Raw genomic sequence first — 19,466 nt, forward strand, 5'->3', positions numbered from 1 at the left:
GTAAGCTATCAGCTAATATTAGCACAGATCCTGCTAATTGTTACTAAATAAGACTTCAAATTTTACCTTAGCAAAACTGAAATCCAAACTTTTTTGACAGTCTGTACCACACAGCATGGAATAATTTAAAATCAGACAATTGCTTTGAAAATCCTCCAAATTTAAGAAGCAGGATAATCCATATTTGACCAAGTCAAACAAGTTAGAGCAAGAAGAACAACAGAGGTAAAAAGTGGAACATCAGCATATGTGAATCTGCAGCCGAGACATCTGTCACTACCTTTTAACGATGCTGGTAAAGACAACATTAGTCTTGCTTGCACGGCACTCCAACAAAGTGATAGCCAATAACATATGTCAGAGTCACTGATTTGAGTCACATCAGTATGCTTAAAAATGTTCTAACAGACACACACAGATTAAACAGCTGAGTTTAGTAATGGGAATATGGCGCATCACCTGTGATTTCCTGTAGAACACCACCATCTACTGGAAAGGATGGGGAACTGTGACTTTGCTAAAAGGCTTTATCACTTGAGCTACATTCCCAATAGAGATACAATCCATTTGTAAAGCTGCAAGATGGTTTAGGTAAAGATTATCTCAGTGTTGCCCCTTGCATCATACAATAATAATGCCACAATAATGCTGTAAAATAAATACTTACATTTTAAAACTGCCACTCTGTGTTTTAGAAAAGTACATGTTGTGAATTACCAGTCTTAGAATAATTAATGAAGTTGCTGCTGTTTGTGTCAGGTGTGTAAGTGAGTGCAACTCAGTGACTCTGAGGAAACACAGAGGAAAGAATCTAACAAACAGCTAGAAGCAAGAACGTTGTTAATGTTTTATCAAACAAGCAGAACATTAAGGAAATATGCTGTCTTTACCATTCAGGTGTTGATGCTAAAAAATGAAAAAAGCCTGATGTTCAGACTTTCCTTTGTGCCGACAAAAAAAGGCTTTTTTCATTATACTGCGTGTGTGTGTGTGTGTGTGTTTTCTTGCAGTGTGTTTGGCCACATCAGCTATAGGTCAGACTGGGAGCTGGTGAAAGTGGACTTTAGGCAGTCTTTTCCCCGTCAGTGCACTGAGTCTGATTATGACTCCTGGCAGTTTACAGATCAGAAGGTAATGCACACGGACTCACACAGAGATGCAGCACATTCACATGATTTAAGCTGTGTTATAGATTCTAGCTTTTTGAAGTTTCCAAGTGAAATGATCTATTTCTAAGGTCACGGCTCTCGAGCTGTGTTTGGTTGTATCAGATTGTACAAACATATAAGTGGCTACCGAGTGTGCACATGGATTTTATCACCCTTAGGAGGAAAAGTGCATTATGGGCCAGGAGCGGACGTTCAGGAAGAGGAAGGACACTGCATTCTGCATAAAAGGAAAAAGCTACACATCAGCTCTGACCAACAAACAAAGTGTACTGAGAAAGACTACAACTGGTAAATATGCACTGAACTGATTTCAGATTACATCATATTTCCTCTATTATTGTATCTGAAAGTAGAATGCATAACATGTGGAAACAAAAGCAAATGTATTGTTTATAAATGCAAATAAAGGACACTGTGCACATTACAGGGTGGGCCATTTATATGGAAAACACCGTAATAACATGGGAATGGTTGGTGATATTAAAGTTCTGTTTGTGGCACATTAGTATATGTGAGGGGGCAAACTCCTCAAGATGGGTGGTGACCATGGTGGCCATTTGGAGGTCGGCCACACAATTTCGATCCGCTCCTCACGTGTTAACTCTTCGACATGTCAATGGCTGTGAACAAAGAGAAACTTGTAAATAACTCATGAAAGAATAAGGTTACGTTGAAACCAAGCACACCATTGTTTTTCTTGTGACATTACCAATAAGTTTGATGCATTGACTGTAGAAAACATGGACGACGCGACCCCACCTCCTAACATTGTGCAAAAATGAAGCCAAAATACCCCGCTTGTGGAGGCTGCCATCTTGCAAATTTGGAGCCAGAGTCTGCGCAGTAGTGACTTGAGGTGGAGCGACTGTGTAACGCTCCCGCCCACACACCCGCTGGACGTGACCGCAAACACGCCCCTCTACACTTTTTACGTAGCCCGGCTGCTCGAGTTTTTTGCTGGTTTACCGCGACTGACGACTCGTTTATTTAAGGTAAATACAACCATGTCACTGTTATAAAAAAGACACACAGCTTATCATCTTATAGTTCTAAAATCACTCTGTTGTTAATTCGTTAGTTAGATTAGCCGCTAGCATACGCACTGTGTTGGAGGCTTGTTGCTAGCTAGTTAGCGATGCTACACACCTGCTACTCTTATAGTCTTCAACACTTATGTTTTTTTTTTATCCATTTTTAGACAGCGATGAGATCAGCTGCACACTCTACAGAGGCCCAGAGTTACTGTTAATATCAAAAATATAATGCTGTCCTTTGAGATTTTAACATAAGACTGTGAGTGTCATGGATCTAAAACTGTTTAAATCTCTACAGCCTGGTAACATGGAGACTTTAAAAACAGCAGCAGGTTTCAGTAGTGTAGTCTAATTTGTTCTTTTAATTGTATATTATATATAAAATAAATAAATAAAATAAATAAATAATATATATATTATTTATTATTTATATTTTTAATTGTATATCATATTATATCAACAGCTACATTCACCCTGGAGAGAAACTAGTGAGGGAGACCATCAGGACCAAGCTGGGTTTCCTGGGTCCAGAGGTTTGGAGAAACTTCTTCCCTTTCTTTCATCACAGCTGTCCTGTGCCATAAGTTCTGTTGACCCGCTGTAAGAGGCATCATTTAAGAAACACCAGGAAGACTGAAGCTCATGGCATGGATCAAGCAGGACTCATGATCTTCACCAGCAGCTCCCTCACAGGGAAATCTTCAGCACTCCTCTGTAGGCCCGCCCCAGGAGATGGATAAACCCAGCATTTCATCAACACTGTGATGAGACCTTTGCTTTGTGTAATGTTATAAATACTCAGATACTCCCAGAGGCTCCGGACTTTTACATAAAGATATTATATTCAGTCCTGTAGAAAGTTATATATTTAAAAATATGTGATCCTCTCTGGTTACTCTGGTATGAATAACTCATAAAATGAATCACTTTATGGTAAATAACACACTGTGTAAAAAAAAAAAAAAAAAAAAAAAAAAAAAACGGAATAAATTCCAGATGACAAGTTCAACATACAAGTGACGACCTTTGACCTTCATCAGGTTTTATTTAATTGTGTTAGACAAAATCTCATATGCTCTTCATGCAGCTGAGTACATCAAGTGTTTAAAACGGAAGCTGTGCAGGTCTGAGATCAGCAGCTTTGTGAAACACCAAACTGAGGTCCTGTTAATGCTGATATATAGTGACACAGTTACATGAGTGATTAATCCTTTTGTTTTTTTGTCTTTAACTTTATCAATAAAACAGCTGCAGCTTTCACTACAGCACGTGTGATACTTTAACCTTTGTACTGTTTTCATCAGTTCATTTTGCAGTTAACATGTGAACATGTTGGATGATCTGTCTGCTGTCACTCGATGGTGCTGAGGTCTGAATCTGAGGGCAGCTCCTGTAATCACAAAGACAACAGATCATCACAAACTCAGATATAAATTTTATCCCTCAATATTGAAATAAAGCTGATTCTTCTGTCCTCACACACTCAGGATCTGAAGTTCTTCTCTTACATTTTTTTCAGTATTACAGTACACTACAGTACTTTAATCCATAGTTCCTGATTAATGAAGAGCTACTGAAGTATAAGCTTTTAAAAAAAAAATGTTACTGTCTTTACAGATGTGGCAAGAGACTGAAAACATGGTGTTGTTTGCATATATTTAATATTCAGCTCTGCACAGGAGCTGAAGCAGGGTGCAGCCTGTTGCTTTTACAGTATAATACTTGTAATAAAAGTACAGTAACAGTAATTAGTGACCAGTGTTGGGAAGGTTACTTTTAAAATGTATTCCATTACAGAATACATGTCCCAAAATGTATTCTGTAACGTATTCCGTTACGTTACTCAATGAGAGTAACGTATTCTGAATACTTTGGATTACTTTTATATTATCATGCTGTTTACAACTACGTGAATGTACTATTGCTGTGATTTATTACTGTTACTGAAGGTCCGCGGCTCCGAACCATAGTAAAGGGACCTCTGACCAATATGTTGGTCTCGTAGCCGAAAAATAGCTTTACTTTGTTGTCTGGGTCAAGTTTGCTTGGAGAGACAGAGAGAGGCGTTGAAAGGCTGCTCCAACGGAACTTATTGTTTCGGAGGAAAACTACATTCTTTAGAGCTATGCCTGTAGCATTCTGCCTATTAGCTTAGCACAACAACAACAAAAAGGCACCCAGGAAACACAGAGAGAGAGAGACAGCGTCACCCTGTAACCATGGCAACCGTAACGCTGCCACCTGGAACGACAGACCGTAGCTGTCAAAAAAAACCCAAACAGTCTTGACCTGCGACAATATGAAACAGGGAAGTACCGCCGTGTAATCCATTTATTTCAACAAAGTAACTGTATTCTAAATACCACCTTTTTAAACGGTAACTGTAACGGAATACAGTTACTCATATTTTGTATTTTAAATACGTAACGGCGGTACATGTATTCCGTTACTCCCCAACACTGTTAGTGACTTGAGCAGCCCGGAGCGTTTCTCTTGATTTCTTTAGTAAATTCATTCACCTGCACAGCTAAACGAACCCTGACAGTCGAGTGCTCATTTTAGCTAGCTAGGTCTCAGGAGTTAGCTAAGGACGGTAGTTACGGATTAGCTTACAAACACGTTTAACTTACCGAAAAAGTGCAGCGGGGCCTCGGGTCCTTCTGTCGGATAGTCCAGTTTACTGAAGAACACCTCAGGCTGTCAGGTTAAAACACTCGGTCGTGTTTTCGTAGCATAAACGCTGGGCGTCCTCTCAGAGCCAACGCTCGATCTGCTATTCGTGAACAGAGATACGCAAGTTTCTCCGTGACTGCAGCTGTCAGTCAAAGCTCTTATGATGACGTTTCACCCCAATTTAACATCACCGCGGTAGGAATTAGAATCAAACTTATGGGAAAGGAGACCCCTTGAACATCAATCAGCGTGATGAGAACTATTAAAAACAAAAGAAAATCTTTGGAAAAAAATTATCTAAGGAGAATTAATTAATTTTAGTCTGACCCCAGTCCCATCCGCTAACATGGAGGAGGCGGGGTTTATGACCTATACTGCAGCCAGACACCAGGGGGCGATAGAGACGTTTTGGCTTCATTTTTGGGGAGCTGTCGTGTCGTCCATGTTTTCTACAGTCAATGGTTTGATGCGTCACATGGCCCTCTTCCTATTGAAAAAACAAAAGTTGTATCCAAGATGGCCGACGTCTAAATGGCCACCATGGTCACCACCCATCTTGAGGAGTTTGCCCCCTCACATATACTAATGTGCCACAAACAGGACTTTAGTATCACCAACCATTCCCATGTTATTACGGTGTATCCATATAAATGGCCCACCCTGTACTTCATGCTGTGTTATCTTTGAGGCCTTTACTTTTTCAAGTATTTGCTCAGACCAGCATAACTTTCTTGCTTAGTGAACAGTTATTAATTTTTATGATGCTGAAATGTCTTTGTAGTGATTATGGATTCGAGCGATCACACATGGAAACTGACCGCTGCATTGCTGACTTCTGGTATGATCCAGATTCACCACCTGAAGACTGCCACCTAGGACAGACCTACATGTCCAGCACTGGGTCTGTCTCAAGTTCACACCTACCAGCATTGTTATTCACTCTCTAATCTTGCTTACAGTAAGAGTGCACGCCTGACTTCACACTCTGTCCTCTGCTGTGTTTCAGCTACAGGAAGATGATATCTAACTCATGTGAAGGGGAGCCAAACAAGCAGCAGAGCTCTAAAAAGCACAACTGCCCCCTGCTCACCCCTAAAGGATTACGAGTTGGCATAAAAGGGCAGATGCTGGCTGTGGCACCTGGGGATGACATCACATTCACTGTCCACCAGGAGCAGGTAGGACAAAAGTTGTTTTCTTTTTGCTTTTTCCTCATTTATTCGGTTTCAGTTTGTTGAACATTATCTTTCTTTAACAGGGTGACACCAGCAGCACCAAGTATCAGGTGGATCTTGGTGATGGGGTACGGGCAATTTACCAGAACCTGACTGTGACTGATGAACCCATCCAGCACCGTTATGAAAATCCAGGCATTTACAAGGTCAAAGTGAAGGCTGAGAATATGGCTGGACACGATGAGGCTACCATGTACATCCAGGTCACAGGTTGGGTTTCCTGGTGAACTTCCTTGTCTTTTAATTAGACAGCCTCTAAAATGTATTTTTTTTCTTGGAGGTGGAGTTTTTGCTGATGTCTCATCACTGAAGCTCACACTGCCTGTCACAAACATCCATACTCATTTGTCCTGAATTCCTATTAATACCTAGCAGGGAAAAAACGTGACGAAATCATCTTTTGCCAATTGGTTCGCTCCTCTCAGATCTGTCTAGCTTTGCCAAATATGCTGGAGACCGTTCTGAATCTCACTTCATTTTTCACTTCTTATTTGTCAGTTAGTAATGTTCTAATTCTACTGACACAAACTTTAATATTTAACATGGTAGCTGAGGCCTGTAGAGTCTGACCTTTTCTTATTATTTAAATAGAATTTCATTTCTTGTAGCCCCTCTACAGGAAGTACACCTAGAAGTGGTTCCCATTGCTGGGAGAAACCATGAGGTCAATCTCACTGCTACTGTCCTTCCCAGTGAGGCCAACCTGACTGTCTTTTACTGGTGGATAGGAGACAGCATGCAGGTAAAAGAAAAACTTCAATTGTCATTCATTTATAAATTCATTTCTAACTGTAAAATAAGTGGAATTCCATTAAAATTGCATTAGTTCAGCTAAGTAACTAAGGATTGAATACAGAGTGGTGTACAAACAGAAACGTGAAAAGTGGTGATTAAGAGGAAGAAACAGTGTGTCATGAGAAGCACTCCCCAGCACTTTAGGCCTGATGCAGGAAACTAAACTAAAACTTCATCAAAAAAAAAGAAATCTCTAAGACTGATATTAAGATCTAAACTGAGAGCTGGTTCCATAGAAGAGGGACCTGCAAGCTGAAGGCTCTGCCTCCCATTCTACATATAAATACCGTAGCAACAACAAAAAACCCAGCAAACAATAATAAATAATACCAGCAGCACACTACATGGTGCCTAAGCCAAGTTGCTGTATAATGAGCCCAAAGAATCACCTAATTGTCAACTTGACAATTGGTATGAGGTGTTTGTGCTGAAATGTTTGATTTTTATGTATTATGCATTATGGCCAAACAACACAGTTGCTGAAGTGTTGTAGTTTGTTCAGATAAAATTTTGCAAAGATAATGAGTGCTGCTTTCTAGAAAGAGGCTTTCTCCTGGGAACCCTTCCAGACACACTGTACTTGTTCAGTCTTTTTCTAAATCTTGAATTTAACATGGTAGCTGAGGCCTGTAGAGTCTGAGATGTAGTTCTTGGATTGGTTTTTTTTGCTTGGTTGGTTGTTTTGGTGGTTTTTGCATTTTCTCTGAGCATTGCACTGTAACCTTGGGGTGAATTTCCCAAGATCTCTACCACTAGGAAGAATGTCTTGAATTTATTCCACTTCTTCCTCCAGACCAGAAAACTGCCAAAAAATTCTGATTTTGTGGCCGTGGTTGGGTTCCCGAATTAAATTAAGGACATGCATTTAATTAGCAGCCCCCCATAGCTACTTATCTTTTTAATTCCCAAGGAACTAGTAAGGGTGTACTTAAATTTGACACTCTGATTGTGCATTTTGGATAAGGTTTTGTTCGATAAACAATGACACAGCATTATAGGAAATGTTTTGTACTTTGCCTGAAGTTTTATTTATTTAATTTTAAGACCTGGTAAAGAACAGATGATTTTTATTATGTTCTGATATGTATAAACTTTTCAGTTACTTTTTACAGTGATAAAGAGACCAAAATTTGTGTAGCACAATGTAACTAGTATTAACTAGTTACATTGTGCACTGCCTTCTTGCTATTGGTTGCTGGACCCAGAGTACAATATGGGGGGTTTCTTGTTAGGGTTCCTCACTTGGAACAATTGCAATACCAATTTTAATTTAAGCTATGAGCAAATTTGTGGACCAGTGACTATAGCAATGAATTAAAATAGTCTAGTAGTAATAGTAAGTTTCATATTGCATAGGTTTATTAAATAAACCAAAAAATGTTCTGAATATTTCTGACCTCCAGACCTCCATTTTTTTGTTTTTCCGGGTGTTCCAGATGTTTTTATCACTAATACTGTGAATTTTTCCTGCAGCCCATCCTGACTCTGCAGAACAACCTTTTGACTCGTTTCCCAGGAACAGGCAAAGTCTCAGTCACGGTACAGGCCACAAACAGCCGATCCATGGTGCAGGACACAAGAACTGTCCGAGTTTACGGTAACGTATGTTTGTATGTGCTAAGAGGTGAAGAGAAAGAAGTTATTATATCAAAGGTTCTGAGAAAGTTACATTTGTCTGTTGGCCAGGAATAGAATTACAATATTCATTTTAATTCAATTCTTCAATTCAATTTTATTTATACAGCGGCAAATCACAACAACAGTCATTTCAAGGCACTATTGTCAGGGTGACCCTACAATAATACATACAGAGAAAAACCCAACCCCATATGACCAAGCTCAGGGTGGGGCGGTTATCTGCCACGATTGGTTGGGGAGAGAGAAGGAGGACAGGATCAAAGACATGTTGTGGAAGAGAGCCAGAGATTACACTATTTCTCGAGTAGTTTCATTTCTCGAAACTATGCCTCGTATTCTCAAAACAGTAAACACAAATCCATAACATCTCACCCAATTTCCCAAACATCGTATTTTCAGGTCAAAATGAAGCTCTACACTCAAAACCATTCACTTGCTGAAAAACCAAATTTTGCCCACAGACATAACACACAAGGCCTCAAACACACACACTACAACATAGTCTTACACATTGGTGCCATAAATTAAAAACAATATTTCCAGAACTGGCAAGTCATGTTGCTTGTGGTTCTTCCCCTCAAAAACCTTTTCACATGATGAAGACAAAAGACACAACCAATGCTCCTCCTTTTGGTCAGGTTAAAACTTGACTAACAATAGAGTTACCCTGAACCACAGTTTAAGAGTGCACAAATGGCAGCATAAACTATCATGCTGTGATGTAACACAATACTTCATACAATATCAGAACTCACTTGTTGGTTTTTCACTCTTTCAGACTATCATTCAAAAGAACCAATGTATGCCAGTTTCATCTGGAATTGGTTCTTTCGGAGGATGTGTTCAATATGGAGAGGCTGATGGCATTTATCCCTCGAAAATTATGATCATCCTCAATCAATCTCCTCCTCGCAGGGGGACTACATTAGTGGCATCTTCCATGTTTACAAGCTCCCTCTCTTGCTCCTCTGACAATTTAACCGGCCTCCACCAGGTGGTCCCCTCTGTGTCCTACAAAAAAATAGAAGCACTCATTTACTGTAACTGTCAAATATCCTTTTTCAGGACAAAAATGGAAACATACTGAAACTCAAAAAACTTGAGTTCAGTAACTCAAAAGTTACTGAAGTTATTGTACAGAACAGTCTTACACCTACCTGTTTTCCTCCCTGAAGGTTCTGATGATAGAGGCAACAGTGAAGCGACTCAAATTTGGCTGTACTCGTTGCCCAGCCTCCCTCATAGTCATACCGTAAACAAGGACACAGTCAACTAAAGTGGCTCGAAATTCATCCAAGACCGCTTGTCTCCTTGCCCTAGCTCTTCCCCTTCCTTGTCGCTGTTGTCGTAGACCTCCTTCTCCTCTGCCTCCTCGACCTTTCAAACCTGGATGAGCTGACTTTGGCCCTTAAAGTTTCTGATTGGTGTGTGATACATTTTGACTCTTAGTGTTTCCACTAATTGAGCTCAAGCTGTGCTGACTTAAGTCAACATCATTGAATGCTAGTGCTTTCAAAATGACCACATGGTGTAAGCACTGAAAATCAAAGGGATTTGTGTGTACAGTTTTCCAGTAACAGTTCACCAAATCTGACTCATGTATTAAAGCAGGGTATTCCCCTACACTAAATTCCCCTGTGTTTATAGTTCAGGGAAATGGGTGTGCTTTTTGAAAAATAGCATTATGGTTTTGAAATTTGAGTTCAAAAGATAGTGTTTAAGCAATCGAGAAAAACTGTAATAACAAGTATGATTCAGTGCAGAGAGGTCATTCATTCTTGCTAACATAAACAATGCTGTTAAATTTAATGCACATGTTCATTCTTTCTTTTGGATAAGGTAGTTAAGAAAAATCTGAAAAAAATTGAATTCAGATCTTTGTCCTACTGTAGGCTTTTTCTCATAGCTTTCAACCACATCTTGGCTTCTACTGTTGAGAGTGAGCTTTCAACATTCTTACATTTTTCAGAGTTAGGATAGTAAAGTCAAACCATAAAAGCTATTCCTGGTCTATGAGTCACTGAGACAAACAGGGACAAATTTGCTGCCTGTTATTGTAGGGTCTGCCTTACAATATAAAGCGCCTTGAGGTGACTGTTGTTGAGATTTGGCGCTGTACAAATAAAATTGAATTGACATTTTTCCATCTTTGGAAAATATTGTATGATCTCATGATTTTATTGCTTGTGTATCAATGTTAGCAAGTTAGAATTCATTTGACAAAGAGATGTGCTTGTTTTATTTATAAGCAAGCTTTAATATTTGAAGATATTGAGTTTATTTTAGTTTAACTCTGATTTTTTTACTGTCTGAACTCAAGTACATTTTAACTAGCTTTTCGCTTTGGTTTCATTATGTTGCTCAAATTATTTTGTGATTTTTGTACACAGTTTTATACATATTTGAAATGCTGCTTCTCAACAAGCTACACTACTTCTATTAGTTCATGCAAAAAAATACACATATGGATAGGCAGACTGATTTCTTTACCACATATGTTCCCACCAAGGTGTTACACATCAGTCCAAACAGCGTAATGTGTAGGTATTTGCAGTTTCTTTTTAATTTTATTTATTTGCTAAAATAATATTTTATGTTTTATTTGATCAATTTGAATCATAGCCATGATGCTTGTTGACTGCTCCTGCAGATAACTTCCAAGTCATCCCTCTGAGCTTCAGCAGAAACCTAGACAGATTCAATCCAAATATCCCAGAGTGGAGAGATGACATTGGCCAGGTGGTCACCAAAATACTGGCTAAGGTAGGTCTTTAAAGAGAATGGATGGTAGTGTCACGCAAAACTTCTTGTCTTTTCATAGCGCACAGTCCAGTCGAATGTCTGGTACTCCTATAAAAATACAAAACATAAAAGTATTACTGTTAGATAATGTAATACTTGTCTGTCTGTTATAATCACATAATAATAATATAATCATAGTTAGCATGCTAACCTTTGCTGATTAACACTAAACACTGTAGGATATGAATTATACAGTTATTGGATTAGTGTAGATTTAAGACATGACTGGCATTTTCAACTTGTGGCCCCAGATTACAGGTGTACCTCAGAATTCCCTAGTTACTGTGGTCAAACCAGGTCTCCCCACCACTGCCAACCTGTATGTTCTCCCACTGGACACCAAACCAGCCAAGAGAAGCTTGTTTGTAGATAAGGTATGTAATCAATGATAATAAACATATCCAATGCCTCAACACGGGTGGTGGCATGTTTTACTCTGTGGAGACACAGACTAGCAAGTTTGTTTTTTATAAGTAACATCAGTTACATTTAATACACTTAATCTCATCTTTAGCGTATTCCAGCCATCATTCAGGTCTTCAACGACAACAACGTCAGCTTTGTGATACGAGGAGGCCTACAGGTGCTCGTGATGCTAGCTGACCCAAATGCAGGTATATTTTGGTACATGTATTTTGCACTTCAGTACATATTAAGTGAAGTTTGTAAATGTATACAGTATTTTAAATGATAATTGCATCCTATTGGTTTATTTCCAAGAACTAGGTTATATTACTAAAGACTCAACAGCTACAGAGGCAGAGAATGGTGCGTTGATAAATAATATACCTGCTTTCTCTATAATTGCATTTAGCATCACCAGCTTAGTCTTTGGTTTGACTCCTGGGCCTTTCTTTTTCCTGCATCCGGGCCTGTTGGTGTTGTGCTCTGCTGTGTTTTCACCTGATGCCCTTTTTGACCTTTGATTGTAGAAATGTGATGCATTCTTTACTGTGTGCTCATCAATCCAGGCTACCATGGAGCAGCTGGAAGTGCCGGTGTTTGGACTCTAGCTGTCATTTTCCTCATTGGTCTTATTGCTACTGGCGCCTTTATCCTCTATAAGTTCAAAAGGTGAGTCATGTATTTTACAGTGCTGTCACCTTAACGACGTAGGCACAAAAAAACCTGACAAAGAATGGAAATCAAACATTGAAAGAAAAACTCATGAGGTTAGCTCTAAAGTCAGTAGTTTTGTACAGTAACATAATATTTGTAATATTGCCTCTGTGCACCACTGCAGTGGATTGTAAATGAAACAATTAAGATGTAATTGAAATGCAGACTTTCAGCTTCACAAGCTAGGTGAGGGCTATTCTTTCATTATTCCATGATAAATTAAGCAGAAAAATCCTGATAAAGTCCGAGTGTTGAATTTGCATGTCTGTTGACTGTAACTCTCAAAATGGGCTCTAAAGAGATGTCCATGGAAGTGGCTGTGAGTTAAAACCTTAGACTATAGTTTTGGCAGTGCATTTCTTAAAAAAGAAGAAAAAGAAAGAATCCAACGGCCAGCTCAGAAGCACTGTTGTGGCTATGGAAGACAGTCACAGAATTCTTTCCTTGGTTAAGAACCCTCTTCATGCCTTCTTCGTTAGGCATATCATTGTTAGAGTCTACAAAATTTTACACTTGAATGAAATACAGCAGGTTTACAATAAGGTGCAAACCACTGGTTACACACTAATGGTGAAGCCATTTTGACTTTGCCAAAAAATATCTAAAGGAGCCTGTAAAGTTCATACGACATTATCTCTCAACTATGATGGCGGCAGTGTTACTCCATGGTCATGTATGGCTGCCAGTGGAACCGAGTGTTTATTGATGATATGACTGCCGATAGTAGTACAAGTAGTAGAGTGAATTCTGAAGTGTACTGGGCTACTTTCTTCAAAACAGACAGTGCTTCACTGTACAAATGACCCAAAGCATACTACAAAAATTCACGAAAAGTTTTCAAGGTGAAGAAAAGGTGCCCGTTTCAGTCATCTGAACTCATCCCAATTGAATGTGTTTTCAGTTACTGAATACATAACTGAATGCAGAGAGACCCACTTACAAGCAGTAACTGAAGGCAGCTAAAGTCTAAGTGGAGTATCTCAAGAGATACACCACACAGCATCTGGTGAAATCACCCTGGATTTTCTAAGCCTCTAAAACGGAAGGACTGTGTCTAAATATGGCTTTAACTCCTACACAATAAATGTAATACTTCTGTTAAACGTCCTCAATTAAAGCTGAAAATCTGAATTTTAATTGTAACCTGACTATTTAAAATCCATTGTGGATAGTGTGGAAATCCATCAAATGTTCAGGTTCCATACCAAAGTAAGTGACGCAAATTGAAACATCCCTTAAGTTAGATTGCTACAATATTGAAATTTTGTAATGATGTGCATGAACTAAAATGTATCCATCTGTCCAGTATCTTTAGCTACCACCAGCTATTTTAATAAAAATATCATATTCCTTGATGGTTGCATACACCTCATGATGTTTGAAGTCATACCACCCAACCCTAAACAGTTGAATGAAAATTCACATTGTGCATGCTTCTTGTCACATCAGTAACCCACCAGCAGCACCTCCTTGTGTCCCTAACACAAATATCCACAAAAAGTCACTTAAAGAACGCAATGGAAGACTATACAGCCCCGTCTTACAAAAACAACAAATCCCACAGTCCTTGGCTTAGGCCTGAGGATGCATATCCCCCATTGTTTTTCAGGAAGCTTCCATGCACCCACAACTACGCCCAGATGCACAGTGTAAAGGAGCAGGAGATGATCAGCCCTGTCAATCACAGTGAGGACACTCAGCAAATCATCCAGGGTGAGGAGTACATCGATGACGACCTGGACTCACAGACTCTAGGTAACGCAGGAGGTAGCCCCGCCTTCCGTTCCCTAATAAGGACTACTACTAACCACTGCTACTAAACCCAAGCCACTAACACCAGCAGCTAACACACACCAAGGTACTGAAGGACTTCCCCCTTTTTGTTATTTTTACTGCCATTGCAGTTCTTTGAGGTTTATTATCGTTGCTTCTAAAGTAGTCACATAGCATTTCATGGTCATCAACAAGCACAGCTAATCATATTGCATGTCATTCAGCAATTTTTGCACTACATAATGCCTAAGGAATCTGAAATGTTAGTGTTACTGAGTTATACTTGTACTCTTGCCAAAAATTTTTTAATTTTATCATACATGACCTGATGTCTCTATATAATAATTTCTATAAATTTTATGACAAGGTTTTTCATAAAATACAATGCAACAACAAAACAATATGATGGCTATGGTTATGATGGTAATGAATTGCTTTGTGATCATAGATATAGTGGATTGTTAATGGCGGTCACTATTAAAGTAATCATTTTTCTTTCCTGTCAATAATAAGTACATTCTTTGTATATCTACATATTAAACTATCTTTGTCACGACTATCATTGTGACAAAAGTAAATCATTCTTAATTTTAAAGCCTGATTGTGTTCTGTTATATAAGTTTAGAATCTTTTATTTTTTTTTACCTCTGTTTCATGTAATAAAGCAAATTGTATAAAAATCCCTGTCAGCATGTAGATCCTGTGAGGGTTTGGTCTACTAGGAGTGCTTAAGAAAGACACTGAGATTAGCAAATTGCAACTGGCCAACTTGGTCCTGTGAGTTCTATTTAACAGTATAAAGAAATATATATGGGAACTTTACTGATTAGAGCATGTGGAACAACTAATGATTTTTGAAGGGAAAAACTTAAACGTAATTTGTGTTTTTATACCCAATTTTGAGCCAGCATGCTGGAATTCTTAATGAAGTCCAGAATTATTCAAACAATTAATCAACCATAGCATTAAATCAAGTTTACTATCCAAGAAGGCAAATTACATTGTAATTATATAATTATGTGCTTTACTATTTTTTCTGCTTTTTTGTGAAATGGTACATTTTGGAAGTTTTGGTGTTATGCTCACAGTCAGAACTGTATGTCACAGGACACCGTCTAATACTATACATTGCTTTATGTCATATATAACACTTTTACATAATTGTAAGTGGGCTTACATATGTGTTTTATGTATATTTTTCATGTCTCTTTAGCATCTCTCATTTTCTTTTTTCTCTTTTTTACTAGGCACTCATTCGGGTGTGGTCCTAAACATGAACTGCAGAGAGCTACACAGTTAGCAGACCAGCTGATGGCCACCATGGTAATGCTGAAGAGCTAGTTGAGGCGAGCCGAGCTGGCTAATGAGCACAGGGACTCCACTCTGCCTTTTTCCTTCTCTCGTCTTTAGATTTTCCCTCTCCTCCTCCTCTGTCAGGTCACTCCACTCTTCCATGGACACTTCCACTCTCCTGCTTCTGGGTATTGTGTTAATTATTTTGGGGAACTGGCTGACCATGGTGTTGGGACTCACCCCTTTTTTTGTGCCAGCCCTGGAGACCCTGGACACAAGGGCCAGTGGCTCAGTTTGAAGGCTCATCTGTACACTGTCTGTCTGATAACACAGGTACAATCGGCAAGCATGTCTCACAAGACTGGTTTCCACTGATACTGACAGTCAGAGAGATAGTTGAAACCACCAGAGACCGGTGTGCTAAAATGATTTGTGAGCACTAAACGTAGTTTGCATTGTTCCCCTCCATTATTGTTGCGCACCCCCCCCCCCCCCCCCACACACACACACACACACACACACACACACACAGTTATCATTCTGCTCCTCTCTTCAATGGCAATAATAATCTCAATGGAATGTAGGATGTGATATAAACCCTTGTGAATTTGCATGTGATGGGTGTACACATGCAAACACAAGAGGGCAGTGTTGCACTTTTTGAAATCTCCACTGACAAGTACTCTTACAGCTCAGCTTCTTTGGAATATACTGTATGTACACACAGCTTTGTTTATTTAACAAAAAGAAAAAAACATTCATCTCCATGTGTTCCTGTTTAAAAGTAACAAAATTTACAGATGTGTGGTCTGTGATGTTTCTGATCAGTTTCACCTTTGTCTGTCCCATGGTGCCTGAAACAGCAGACGCAGATCTGCTCAGTGACATTTCCTGTTATTTAGTTATTTCTGGAAACAGTACAGCCCTTTCTCCTTGTCCTCATCCCCGTCCTAACACTTTCTGGGTCAGAGCAGACCCCCTGGAGACAAAGGTTGCCGTCATTGGAGGGAAGCTGTAGTTGATATATTTTATTGAATCAGCCTATATTAGGCAAAGCTTGTGGTGGAATCACGTCTCCTTAAAAGTTTGGTTCATTTTAAATGTGTAAATATGATCGGTGATTTACTCTTTGTAAATATCCCCTTTGTGTGTGTGTTTTACACTAATACCAAAATACGTCACTTTTTTTACCCGTCTTTTTCTGGAGTTTCCTGCCACAGAGTTTCCCAGGTTTGAACAACATCTCACTGTTTCCACTTTCCTCAGCATCATTGCCTGCTTTACATTTTGGGTATTTTCATTATAATGTCATGAGTAGGGATATTTCACTGTCTTTATTGTTAACTGGAAATAATTTTCTTGTCTTATAAAGATGCTCACAGTTACACAGTGACAGCAATGTAGATGGATATTTTTGATATACTGTCAGTTTTTCTTTTCCAGCACATGTAAAACACAAATGAGTGTTTCTGTTACCTTTTGACAGTCATTTTATGTTTTTTTTTAATTGAACTAATGTGAGCAGTTGCTGTCACAATGCACCAGACAGCAGCTGAACAAGTCTACAGATGTGTCAAGAGGTCTTTGAACGGCCTTGTCACCACCCTTTGGTCCATCTTGTATTTGATGCAGCAGATCGTGTTCACTCCTCCTGGTTTGATTCATCTTTTGTACATATTCTGCTCATATTTTTGTTCTTAGTTTTCTAGTGATGTGTCATCTTTGTATCAATGTCCCCTTAAACACAGGGGAAAATGGGAGTTATGATGTTCCAGTGTAGTAGTCAAGGAGTTTCACATATGGTGGCACAGTGTAACACAGCAGTGTAATTATAACCACGATTCTATCCTTTCATTTTTCTCTGGTTTGTTCGATCTTTTGGTTTTGCAATTAAAAACAACTGTGTTCTTTTCAGGAAGCATAGTGCACTCAACCTGCATCATGGAATAAATCACTCCCATAACGTGTATGTCTCTTTAATTTGTATAATATCATCCAGTACAACTGTTCATGTGCAGTTCGTCACAGTGTTTTGTTAACTAAAAGTCCTGCTGCTGTATTTCACTGGGGGAGAAAAGAAAGAATGCTAACTCAACTCAGAGATGGAGAAAGATAAGAAAGACAGCAAATGAGAGGACGAGAGGTTGGATTTCTCAGTGTGCAAAGCTCACATATAAGTTCTCTTTTTAAATCAATCTGTTAAAGTCAATCATTGTTTTTGTGAAAAATGCTGCAGACTGAGGTAGACTTTATTATTTAAAAGGAAGATCCTCTGGGTTAGTACAGGATAAACAGGTTAGTTTGCTGTACTGATGGCTACTAAGTAAAGAGCAGTGTGTGACTGCTGCACAGTGGCCATCTAGTAAAAAGTTACTATAAGGTGTATACTGCCAATGTAGATGGAAATCAGCCTGGACAGCTTGAGCATCACACAAAATACAATGAGGTGACCAAGTTCATGCCATCAAAGTCAGTTAAGATAATGTGGAGCTTCTACCTCCTCTGCCTGGTCAGACTGCTCCCAGAGGTACTCCAAGTGGAAACTTTGGCTAAGACCTTGGGAGTTTGAGGTGGAAGCAAGGCCAGGGTAAAAGCTTTAGAGCTTGAATGCCAGCCAGATAACTGCCGATTCACCTGCCACAAAGCAAGCCCTGTATGGTGCCTATGACAGATTTTACATGGTTAAGGACATTATACTGATTATTTGAAGAGTTTCAGGTGGATTTTCATCTGACTGCTTGCAAAGAATGAAATGGTCAAAGGAAATTTGGATCTTACCGCTCCAATGTAAAATCGCTGGAAAAACTCAGGAGGTGTGCATGGCTCTAAGTGGAACAGATTTTGTATTATAATGTCAACGTTACAGTGTCAGAGTTTTAATTTTGTGAATAACTTGACAATCTTAGCTCAAACAGCTGCAAAACCTGTTTGCCCAGCACGGGGATATTGAATTCTATAAGATAAAGCCATAAATATGTGTGTCTGACTCTTCTATCAAAAATTACAGCTATTTATATGAAGTTGTACAACGCTTTATTTCGCCATGACAGTGCGTTTCTCACTATTATATGCATTTGAATGGGGAACTCGCCCGAAACAATGTAGGTGGTGTTGGCTGTGGCTATCCACATTACACCAGAGCCAGTGTTTCCTTTGAGGTCATCATCACCACACCAGGTCCTGTGCTTCTGGATTGGGCCAACTACATTTCACCAGGGCCTGTGTTGGTGGCTGATGCCATCCACATGACACCAGCGCCTGTGCTACTGGCTGAGGCCAACTACATTTCACCATCTACATTTCACCAGGGCCTGTGTTGCTAGCTGAGGCCAACTATATTTAAACAGAGCCTGTGTTGCTGGCTGATGCCATCCACAAAAAAAGGGCCTGTGTTGCTGGCTGAGGCCATCCACATTACACCATGCAGGAGAGACTGCAGACAGGTTTATTGAAACTGTATGGGGCGGGAATGTCTCCATTAGCAGTTAGAGGGAAATTTACTGCTACCCTGAGCACTCCAAGCAAAACTACAGTACAGCCTGTGTACGTAGTAGCAGACCTGACGCAAGGGTTACTTAGCCGCTCAGCATGTGTAGCACTTGGGTTAGTGGCCAGAGTAGAAGCAGTAAAAATGCAGTTTCCAAAACTATTCAGGGGGTTAGGCCGAATGGAGGGGGAATACAAAATTGAGCTTAAAGCAGACGCTAAACCATTTGCCCTGTCAACCCCAAGAAGGGCCCTGCTTTCCCTGTTGCCCAAAGTCAAAAGAGAGCTTGCTCATATGGTAGAGTTAGGGGTAATCTCCAGAGTAGAGCAGCCTATTGACTGGTGTGCAGGAATGGTTCCACTACCCAAACCAAACAGAGATGAAGTGCGTGTGTGCGTGGACTTGACCAAACTGAACAATTCTGTGAAAAGAGAAAGACACATGTTCA

At 39.5% G+C, this 19,466-nt stretch overlaps 1 protein-coding gene across 1 annotated transcript in view; it reads left to right on the forward strand.

The window, feature by feature from the left end:
* The window catches only part of LOC102784471 (VPS10 domain-containing receptor SorCS2-like), a 163,145-nt gene extending 147,122 nt beyond the window's left edge, over positions 1 to 16,023 (forward strand). The window contains 14 exon segments of the mRNA XM_087842721.1: positions 1,011 to 1,131; positions 1,328 to 1,427; positions 1,430 to 1,457; positions 5,658 to 5,777; positions 5,883 to 6,054; positions 6,135 to 6,321; positions 6,720 to 6,853; positions 8,380 to 8,503; positions 11,195 to 11,307; positions 11,598 to 11,720; positions 11,861 to 11,960; positions 12,318 to 12,420; positions 14,075 to 14,220; positions 15,486 to 16,023. Coding sequence (XP_087698847.1) covers positions 1,011 to 1,131; positions 1,328 to 1,427; positions 1,430 to 1,457; positions 5,658 to 5,777; positions 5,883 to 6,054; positions 6,135 to 6,321; positions 6,720 to 6,853; positions 8,380 to 8,503; positions 11,195 to 11,307; positions 11,598 to 11,720; positions 11,861 to 11,960; positions 12,318 to 12,420; positions 14,075 to 14,220; positions 15,486 to 15,538 — 1,624 coding nt within the window. The 3' untranslated portion in view covers positions 15,539 to 16,023.
* The last annotated feature ends 3,443 nt before the right edge of the window (positions 16,024 to 19,466 follow it).

This window comes from Neolamprologus brichardi, chromosome 7 (genome assembly GCF_056152115.1).
Source record: "Neolamprologus brichardi isolate AB-2024 chromosome 7, ASM5615211v1, whole genome shotgun sequence".
In the NCBI taxonomy this organism is placed as follows: Eukaryota; Metazoa; Chordata; class Actinopteri; order Cichliformes; family Cichlidae; genus Neolamprologus; species Neolamprologus brichardi.